Source organism: Phyllostomus hastatus, unplaced genomic scaffold (genome assembly GCF_019186645.2).
Source record: "Phyllostomus hastatus isolate PE091 unplaced genomic scaffold, TTU_PhHast_1.1 phas_contig_86, whole genome shotgun sequence".
NCBI classification, from domain to species: domain Eukaryota; kingdom Metazoa; phylum Chordata; class Mammalia; order Chiroptera; family Phyllostomidae; genus Phyllostomus; species Phyllostomus hastatus.
The window spans coordinates 89,745,798-89,755,626 of record NW_025333977.1 but is presented as its reverse complement, the minus strand read 5'-3'; the positions used below and the strand labels follow the sequence as shown (position 1 = coordinate 89,755,626).

Genomic DNA, 9,829 nt, shown 5'->3' with positions numbered 1-9,829 from the left:
TGAGCTAGAGGACAAAGTAGAAGAAATCACACAGAAAGAGCAAGAAAAGGAAAAGAGGCTCAGAAATAATGAAGAGGGATTAAGAGAAATGCAAGACAATATGAAACGTAATAATATCTGTTTAATAGGGATACCAGAAGGAGAAGAAGAAGAATAAGGGATAGAAAACCTATTTGAAAAAGGAATGAAGGAAAACTTCCCTAATTTGATGAGAGAAAAAGTCACACAAATCCAGGAAACACAGAGTCCCAATCAAGACCCAAAGACCCACCTCAAGACACATCATAATTAAAATGGCAAAATTTCAAGACAAAGAGAGAATATTAAAGGCAGCAAGGGAGAAACAGGAAGTAACATACAAGGGAGCCCCAATAAGGCTAACAGCTGACTTCTCAATGGAAACACTCCAAGCCAGAAGAGAATGGCAAGAAATATTCCAAGTAATGAGAACCAGAGGTCTGCAACCAAGGCTACTTTACCCAGCAAGGCTCTCAATCAAGATAGAAGGCCAAATAAGAAGCTTCTCAGACAACAGAAGTCTAAAAGAATACACCTCCACTAAACCAGCTCTGCAAGAGATGCTAAAGGGACTGCTTTAAGGAAAGAAAGGAAAAAAGAGAGTAAGAGAGGAACACACGTACATAAAAGGCAATGAATAAGTACCTATTAATAATAACCTTAAACGTAAATGGATTAAATGCTCCAATCAAAAGACATAGAATAGCTGATTGGATAAGAAAACATGACCCACACATATGCTGCCTATAAGAGACCCACCTCAGGATAAAAGACCTGAACAGGCTGAAAATGAAGGGCTGGAAACAAATTTTCCAAGCAAATGGACAGGGAAAAAAAGCCGGGGTAGCAATACTCATATCTGACAAAAAAGACTTCCAAAAAAGGACTGTAAAGAGAGACCCAGAAGGTCATTTCATAATACTTAAGAATCCACTAAGAAGACAGAAATATTGTAAATATATATGCACCCAACATAGGAGCACCCAAATACATAAAGAAAATCTTAGAGGACTTCAAGAAAGATATTGACAGCAACACAATTATTGTGGGGGATTTTAATACCCCACTATCAAAAATGGACAGATCTTCCAAACAAAATATCAACAAAGATACTGTGGCGTTGAACAATACCCTACATGAAATGGGCTTTACTGATATATACAGAACCCTCCACCCCAAAGAAGCTAAATACACATTCTTTTCAAATGTACATGGAACATTTTCAAAGATTGACCACATGATAGGACACAACACAAGCCTCAACAATTTCAAAAAAATTGAAATCATACCAAGCATTTTCTCGTATCACAAGGAACTGAAGCTAGAAACCAACCCCAAGGAAAAAAACCCCAAACACTCAAATTCATGGAGATTAAATAGCATGCTATAAAACAATGAATGGGTCAAGAATGATATTAGGGAAGAAATCAAAAGGTTTCTGGAAACAAATGAAAACGAACTCACAACAACCCAAAACTTACGGGACATAGCCAAGGCAGTCCTGAGGGGGAAGTTCATAGCGATACAGGCCCGCCTAAAAAAGTTAGAAACATTTCAAACAAACAACCTAACCCTATATCTGCAAGAACTCTAGGAACAACAACAAAGACAGCCCAGAGCAAGCAGAAGGAAGGAAATAACCAAGATCAGAGCAGAATTAAATGACATAGAGACTAAAAGCACAATTCTAAGTAGGAGGGATCACAATACCTGACACTAAACTATACTACAAGGCCACTGTAATCAGAACAGCCTGGTACTGGCATAAAAACAGGCACATGGACCAATGGAACAGAACAGAGAGCCCAGAAATAAACCCAAGTCTCTATGGTCAATTAATATTTGACAAAGGAAGCAGCAACATAAAATGGAGTAAAAATAGCCTCTTCAACAAATGGTGTTGGGAGAACTGGACAGCTACGTGCAAAAAATGAAACTTGAGCACCAACTTACACCTTATACAAAAATAAATCCAAGGTGGATAAAAGACTTAAATATAAACTGACACCGTTAAAGTCCTAGAAGAGAATGTAGGTAGGAAAATCTCAGATATTTCACGCAGAAACTTTTTTACTGACATGTCTCCTAGAACAAGGGACATAAAGGAAAGAATAAAGAAATGGGACCTCATCAAAATAAAAAGCTTTTGCACAGCTAACGAAAACAGTATCAAAATAAAAAGAGAACCAACTGTATGGGAAAACATATTTGCCAATGATACTTCAGACAAGGGTTTAATCTCCAAAATATATAACGAACTTACATGACTCCACTCTAAGAAGACAAGTAACCCAATTAAAAAATGGGCGAAGGACTTGAACAGACACTTCTCCAAGGAGGACATACAGAAGATCCAAAGACACATGAAATGATGTTCAATATCGCTAGCTATCAGAGAGATGCAAATTAAAACCACAATGAGATACCACTTCACACCAAACAGAATGGCCATCATAAACAAAGCAACAAACAACAAGTGTTGGAGAGGTTGTGGAGAAAAGGGGACCCTAGTGCACTGTTGGTGGGACTGCAGACTGGTACAACCACTATGGAGAGCAGTATGGAACTTCCTCAGAAAACTAAAAATGGATCTGCCTTTTGACCCAGCAATTCCACTGCTGGGACTATGTCCTAAGAACACTAAAACACCAATACAAAAAGAACCTTTGCACCCCGATGTTCATAGCAGCACAATTTACAATAGCTAGGTGCTGGAAGCAACCTAGATGCCCATCAGTAAATGAATGGATCAAAAAACTATGGTACATTTACACAATGGAATTCTATGCAGCAGGAAGAAAGAGGGAGCTCCTACCCTTTGCAACAGCTTGGATGGAGCTGGAAAGCATTATGCTAAGCGAAACAAGCCAGGCAGTGAAAGACAAATACCATATGATCTCACCTTTAACAGGAACCTAAACAACAAAACAAAGAAACAAGCAAAATATAACCAAAGACACTGAAATAGGGGACAGACTGACAGTGACCAGAGGGGAGAGAAGAGGGAATTTCAAGGGAGAATGGGAAGGGTTTACAGGAACAAATTTAAAGGACACATCGTCAAAAGCTAGGAGGAGGGTGGTAATGGGAGGGAAGTGGGGAGTGTTGGGTGGGTGTGCTGGAATGGGAGTAAAAGGGAGAAAACTGTACTTGAACAATGATTAAAATAAAAGAAAAAAAAAAGAAAAAAACCCATAACTTAGATACCCACTTTATTTTTACCTTTAATGAATTTAGAAAACTTCATTACAAATTTAATTTCCAGTTCAAGAATGGCTTAAAAGCAAATAAAATTAATTATTTAAAAAGAAATAAGGGGAGGTTAAGAACAGTATAGGAAATGGAGAAACCAAGGAACTTACATGCAGGACCCATTGACATGATGTAAGGGGTGGGGAATGCTGGGTGGGGGTTGGTGCAGGGCAGAGAGGAATAAAGGGGAGGAAAAAATGGGACAACTGTAATAGCACAATCAATAAAATATACTTTTTTAAAAAATGGATTTTAATACTGGAAATTTTTTCAAATTCTGGGAAAATAAGAAAGTTATTTTTCTGGATATTCCTATCAACACATGATTGTGTGCCCCTTTTTCATGCTTGTGATAGTTCTCCTGTGCTAACTTGACTCCTGCACAACACCCCATCGCAGCCCTCATGTCCTGTGTTTGCCTTGCCTAATTTTCTCCTTATTTACTCCCCTAGAGCATAGAAGTTATTGGAAAAATACAGATTTGTTAAGTTCTTTGAAACAAAGCCTACATTTTGTTTTCTGAAGTGCTTTTAAATTTACTTCTAATGAATAAATTATAATGGAAATAATTTCAATTGATGCAGAATTTAAGGTGTTTCTACGCTTTCCAGTAAAAATCACAGTGATCTAGGCTAATAGGGAGGAGGCAGAGTTTAATCAAAATTGAACTTTAAGATATATTAGAGTGGAAAATGTTTGTCTCTAAAATGTTACAGAGGGGTGATCCATGATGGCTAAGCAGTGGCATAATGCGTATAAATGGATGCTCCAAACCATTTTAAAGATGCTCTTCTCATTTCCAGAACCTCCTCATTGTGTTCATCTCATTAACTTGCATTCAAGACTAAAGCATTTGTGCAATTCCTAAATTCCAAACTAAAGTAACTCCTGTCTAAATTCCAAACTAAAGTAGTAGGATCTTAAAGTATTATATGTGACCTAATCGTGCTGTTGGGCCTTATAAAGGGCCACGACTTTCAAATATCCTTTATATGAAAGGAAACCCATTGTTCTGAATGTTTCAGTTCTTGACTGACAGAAAACACGAGGGATATTTACCTTTTGACTTCAACTCCGCTACCAGGAAAACCTTTCAAAACAACACTTATTCTCTGGGGCACATTTTATTGGAGGATTGGAGACACTACCACGTTTTTGCTAAACCTGTTTTTGTATAAAGGGAGTACAACTGAAAAGCACGTATGGTTTACATACTTTCACGGCCGTTACTCATTTCTTAAAACTAGGGTAAGGTCTCTACAGCCTAATTACGAGTAACCTTACACATTTCTTACCCCATTCCACCTACTACTTTGTCCTTTCCTGTCTTAAGCACCTATGCAAATCTGAACTTTCCTTAATTTTCTTTAGAAGCTTAAAGCATAAGGAAGTGCTAAAACGTTTGCTCGTTCTCCCCCTGAATTACCACCGTGTCACGCTCTCTAACCACTGGCCTTTAAAGGCCCCTGACACAACTACTTTATCCCTCCTTAAACGTTTAGGAAGAGCAGGAGCTTACACGTAGTCAATAGCGCCTAGATGGGTCGACTACCTTAGATACATTTCCGAAATGCGTACTGTCTGGGCGGCTCACGTCCCCAAGGTGGGCTTAACCCTGCGGCTAAGGGATGCAGTCCTTTCTTGACACACGGCTTGCAAAAAGAAAAATACTTTTTACATATATTCATTCACTGCTTTCCTCGCTAAACAGTCAGGTCGGAGACGGTCCAGGTGATCACCCCATCGGATAAGCAATCAGTACTCATTTGTTTGTGGAAGGCGGTGCGGGGAGCCGGGGTGAGAAAGACCGGAAAGAAGCCTTGCGCAAGCGCACGAAGGCCTGCCCCATTGGTCAGGTCAACTCGGAAGGTGGGTGGCTGGGGCAGTGCTCCCTCTGCGCACGCGCTGGCCGTCTAGCCGGCTGTTTTAGGTTTACGCGGTCGGGCGGATCCGTTTGTATATGCGGGATGCAGCCATCAGGTCCGAACTTCAAGTAACGGTGTCTACGCAGGTTTTCTCTTAGCTTATGAAATTTTCTGTTTAAAACCGTGATGCATTCATGCTCAAGTACCTAAAGTCTGTCAGACTGGGTTTTTCAATGTTCTCAAAGATGTCCGAGTTGGGGGGAGGGGCGGTGAGAAATAGTTTCCGTAGAGCTTAGCCCCGCCCCGCCGCTTAGACTGCTCTGTAAATTCGCAAAATACCCGACATTAATACCTTACTTTGCTGACAACGCATGAGGCCTTTTCAATAATACTTTTCAAGTATTCGTTTCCAGGGGGAAGTGAGGAAAAACCGGTGGTCCAATCCATGCTGCTGAATCAGTGTATACAGTAGTTTAGAGACGATCCAGAAATTATAATCATTAAAGACCATTTGTTTTTCAGTCTGATGTTTTAATCTTCATTTTGCTGGGCAGAAAGCCAAAATACCGGGCTGCCTGGTTCAGAGCCTGACGCCTAGCCAACCTACAGATTGGAGCTTCAGAGCCATGGCAACGAAGGAGTCAGACGTCCAAGCAGAGTCGGCCCTCACCTCATCAGCCAATCCCAGCAAACAAGAGTCTGAAAACCCGAACTATGCTCTCAGATGTACTCTGGTGGGACATACGGAAGCAGTATCATCGGTTAAGTTTAGTCCTAGTGGAGAATGGCTAGCAAGTTCTTCTGCTGATAAAGTAATTATAATTTGGGGAGCCTATGATGGAAAATATGAGAAAACACTTTATGGTCACAATCTGGAAATATCAGATGTTGATTGGTCATCAGATTCCACTTGTCTTGTTTCTGCCTCAGATGATAAAACTCTAAAGATTTGGGATGTGAGATCTGGAAAGTGCTTGAAAACGCTTAAGGGACACAGTAATTATGTGTTTTGCTGTAATTTCAATCCACCATCCAACCTCGTAATTTCAGGATCTTTTGATGAGAGTGTGAAAATATGGGAGGTGAAAACAGGAAAGTGTCTCAAGACTTTGTCTGCTCATTCTGACCCAGTTTCTGCTGTTCATTTTAATTGTAATGGGTCCTTGATAGTGTCTGGTAGCTACGATGGTGTCTGTAGAATCTGGGATGCTGCTTCCGGTCAGTGTTTAAAAACACTTGTTGATGATCCTAACCCGCCTGTCTCTTTTGTAAAATTTTCTCCAAATGGTAAATATATTCTCATTGCAACTTTGGATAATACTCTTAAACTGTGGGATTACAGTAGAGGTAGGTGCCTGAAGACATACACTGGTCATAAGAATGAGAAATACTGCATATTTGCCAATTTTTCCGTTACTGGTGGAAAGTGGATTGTGTCTGGTTCAGAGGATAACCTGGTTTACATTTGGAATCTTCAGACTAAAAAGATTGTACAGAAATTACAAGGTCATACAGATGTTGTAATCTCAACAGCTTGTCATCCTACAGAAAACATCATTGCATCAGCAGCATTAGGAAATGACAAAACAATTAAACTGTGGATAAGTAACTACTAAACTCTTTAGAAAGCAAGTAGTACAGCCAAATTGGATAAAAGATACTTAAAAAGATAGTTTCTTTTCATTTTGGCATGGTTTCATATTTCTTTTTACCTTTGCCTTGGGTTATTAAGATTTTAAGACCTATAACCTAAATTTACAAAACAAGACAGTTGGAAAAGCAAGTCTAGAACCTAGGGCTTCCGACTTTTAATCTTGAAGTCTGTTATTAATCTCTTATCTGTCCCTAGACAGATTTCCATTCTATTCCTCTCTTTTTTAAAAGATTTTATTTTTAGAAGGGAAGGGAAAGGAAGGAGAAAGTGAGGGAAACATCAATATGTGGGTGCCTCTTGCACGCCCCCTACTGGGGAGTTGGCCCCTAACCCAGGCACAAGCCCTGACTGGGAATCAACCTGCAACCTTTTGGTTCGCAGGTTGGCGCTCCATCCACTCAGCCACTCCAGCCGGGGCCCATTCTATTCCTCTCAATTACTATTGTAGAGGATTGGTATAATGATATTTGAGAAATATTTAGAAGATTCACAAGACAGAGTGATTGATTAAATGAGGGGAGCAAAGGAGTTTGGAATAATTCCAAGGTTTTTGGTTTGGGAGACCATATGAGTAAGAGCATAAGTCTGTGAAGATGGTGGATTGAAGATGCATGTCAGATGCCACTCACACACTTAAGTGATAAGCCTACATGATAGGACGTGAAGTGGTCCATGGAATCAAGCCAGCAGATTAGGAAAAAACAAGTGGTTAGATTCATTCTAAAAGTCTAAAACATTATAAATGTCATTTTACTAAAGGACCCCTTGATGCTTTGTCAGGTTGTGTGCTCATGATTTTCAAGCAAACTAAATGTCTGAGTGGGAGGCTGCTCTTGCATTGTGTGTCTGACCCACAGGCTCTCACCCATGCTTCAAACTTAGTTCAGACATCACCACTTTGTGAAGCCATCACTGCCTGCCGGACTAACCACAGCTGACAGCTGAGTTAGGTTTTCCTGCTATTTCTATAGTTTCTGTTAGTAAAGTTAAAATATACCATTTACCAGTTGTACTGTAATAGTTTCATGGGCCATGTTTTCAGTATATTATGTGCTCTGTGGAGTCAATAAGTATGTCATATTATTCATCTTTGTATTCTCACTTTTTGTATATACAATGGACTCAAGTAATGTTTGACAAATGACAGCAAATTACACCACCAACACTTCATTCTTCACCTGCTTTCACTAAATTTTCAGAATCATTTCCCCATACTATTATTTTTTTTGATTAAAATTAAAAGTGTCCGAGTAGAGCCTCACATATTAACTTTATTCCAATAGGGCTTTTAGAAGATAGAAAATGGTTTCTGCCCAGTATTTACAGAGACATGATGAAAGAAATCTAGAAATTAAGCAAAAGATAGTACATCAATTGAAAGGATTAAGAGCAAACTTGTCTTCTTTTCTATTCTATAGTATCTTATACTAGTGCTCATTATATCTGATTTGCTTGACTAGTTCTGAGGCACATAAGATATTAGAGTTACTAGTAGGGTATGACTGCTAAGAAGTTAGTATGTAAGGATACTGGGAGAAATGGGATTAGATGGGGGCAGGCCTATCTAATTCTGGCCAAGAAATTTCTATTTAACCCATAAAGAGATAGCCACTATAAGTTACTGAATACAATGACACAAAATGAGAAATGATTGTGCAAATTCTTGCCGCACTGTAACATCTATGAGCTTTGGTTTAATGAAATATTTTTATAACAAGATAAAACACTTTAAAATGCTTCTTTAGAAGTTAATGGTAATTGTTCTATGAAGAAAGATTACTTATTATTTTTTAAAAGATTTTATTTATTTATTTTTAGAGAGGGAGAGAAACACCTGCCTCTTGCACGCCCCACACCGGGGACCTGGCCTGCAACCCATGCATGTGCCCTGATGGAACCAAACCAGCGACCCACTGGTTTGCAGTCTGGCGCTCAATCCACTGAGCCACACCAGTAGGGCAGACTACTTATTTTTTTTTAATTGTATTAAGATTTACTCATATTTATAACATTGGTTTAGGTAACATAAGTGTTAACATAAGATAACAGTAACATTAGGTAACATAAGATGTAACATAAGTGTTCCAAAATAATTATGAAAAAATAATCTGTAAAAATGTATGAGAAATGATGCTTTTCCATAATTTTCAAGTGATAAAAAACAGAATTTGGTATCTAAAAAGTAGTTATGGTTAAATTATCCTAAAATATATAGACAGACATCATTAACATCAGATAAATTATGAAGCTATAGGTAGACTAGTATATTATATTTTACTGAGTATTTTATTAAATCAAGTTCCCAAACAGCAGCATACACTGCTTTTTAATCTGTTACAACCCTTGTAGGAGACCCAGCAGGTTGATATGGCTATGAGGACCTCTTATCCATTTTTACTTGTGAGAAAATAAATGAAATACTTAAAATAGAAACCAGCACCCATACCTAAATATGAGACAACTTGGCATCCCAAAGGTACAAATGCTGATCTTTCAACACTAATGAGAAAATGCATTTGATAGGTTTTCATAACTGAATTTAGTGTAAAGGCAGCAGGAGAAGGACCAGGTGGGAATTCGAAGCCATGGAGCAGAATAGGTGACCGTGCTGGCCCCAAGCAACGTCACAAAGCTGGGATTTCAGAGTTCTCAGAAACTTATGGCCATATCACTCTCCTCACCTTGCCAGGACACCTCTGTCTGCCAGCACACACCAAAATGGCAAAGTATGGTCTGAATGCTTACCAGGGCTCTGACAAGAAGCTCCCTAAATGCACTTGGGCAGTGTACTCAACTGGCCTGTCTTATGTCTCCAGGATGAATACAAAGGAGAGAGAGATGCAGAAAAAGAAGCCATTTTAGCTTCTGGGGAGAAGTCACTTTGGCAATGGGAATCAAAGATAGATACAGTACCAGATTTTAAGGGGGAGTTAATATTAAAGTCAAAATAAGTTGTCTCATTTTTCATTCTCTAATTTTCATAAAAAATCTGAGAAACTGCATTTAGCCTGCATTGAAGCCATGAAATGCAACAAGTCAG

At 38.9% G+C, this 9,829-nt stretch overlaps 1 protein-coding gene across 2 annotated transcripts; it reads left to right on the top strand.

The window, feature by feature from the left end:
• Nucleotides 1-3,858: 3,858 nt before the first annotated feature.
• On the top strand, nt 3,859-9,675 carry WDR5B (WD repeat domain 5B). Of its 2 annotated transcripts, none has more exons than XM_045851510.1 (2): nt 3,859-5,250; nt 5,690-9,675. In XM_045851510.1, the coding sequence occupies exon 2, from the start codon at nt 5,762-5,764 to the stop codon at nt 6,749-6,751; it is 990 nt and encodes a 329-aa protein (XP_045707466.1). In that variant the 5' UTR covers nt 3,859-5,250; nt 5,690-5,761; the 3' UTR covers nt 6,752-9,675. The 2 variants fall into 2 exon arrangements, with proteins under 2 accessions (XP_045707466.1, XP_045707467.1); XM_045851511.1 differs by having other exon boundaries at nt 5,658-9,675.
• Nucleotides 9,676-9,829: the final 154 nt, after the last annotated feature.

Excerpts from the sequence above, each read along its gene's own strand:
- WDR5B (XM_045851510.1), top strand. The coding sequence starts at position 5,762 with ATGGCAACGAAGGAGTCAGACGTCCAAGCAGAGTCGGCCCTCACCTCA.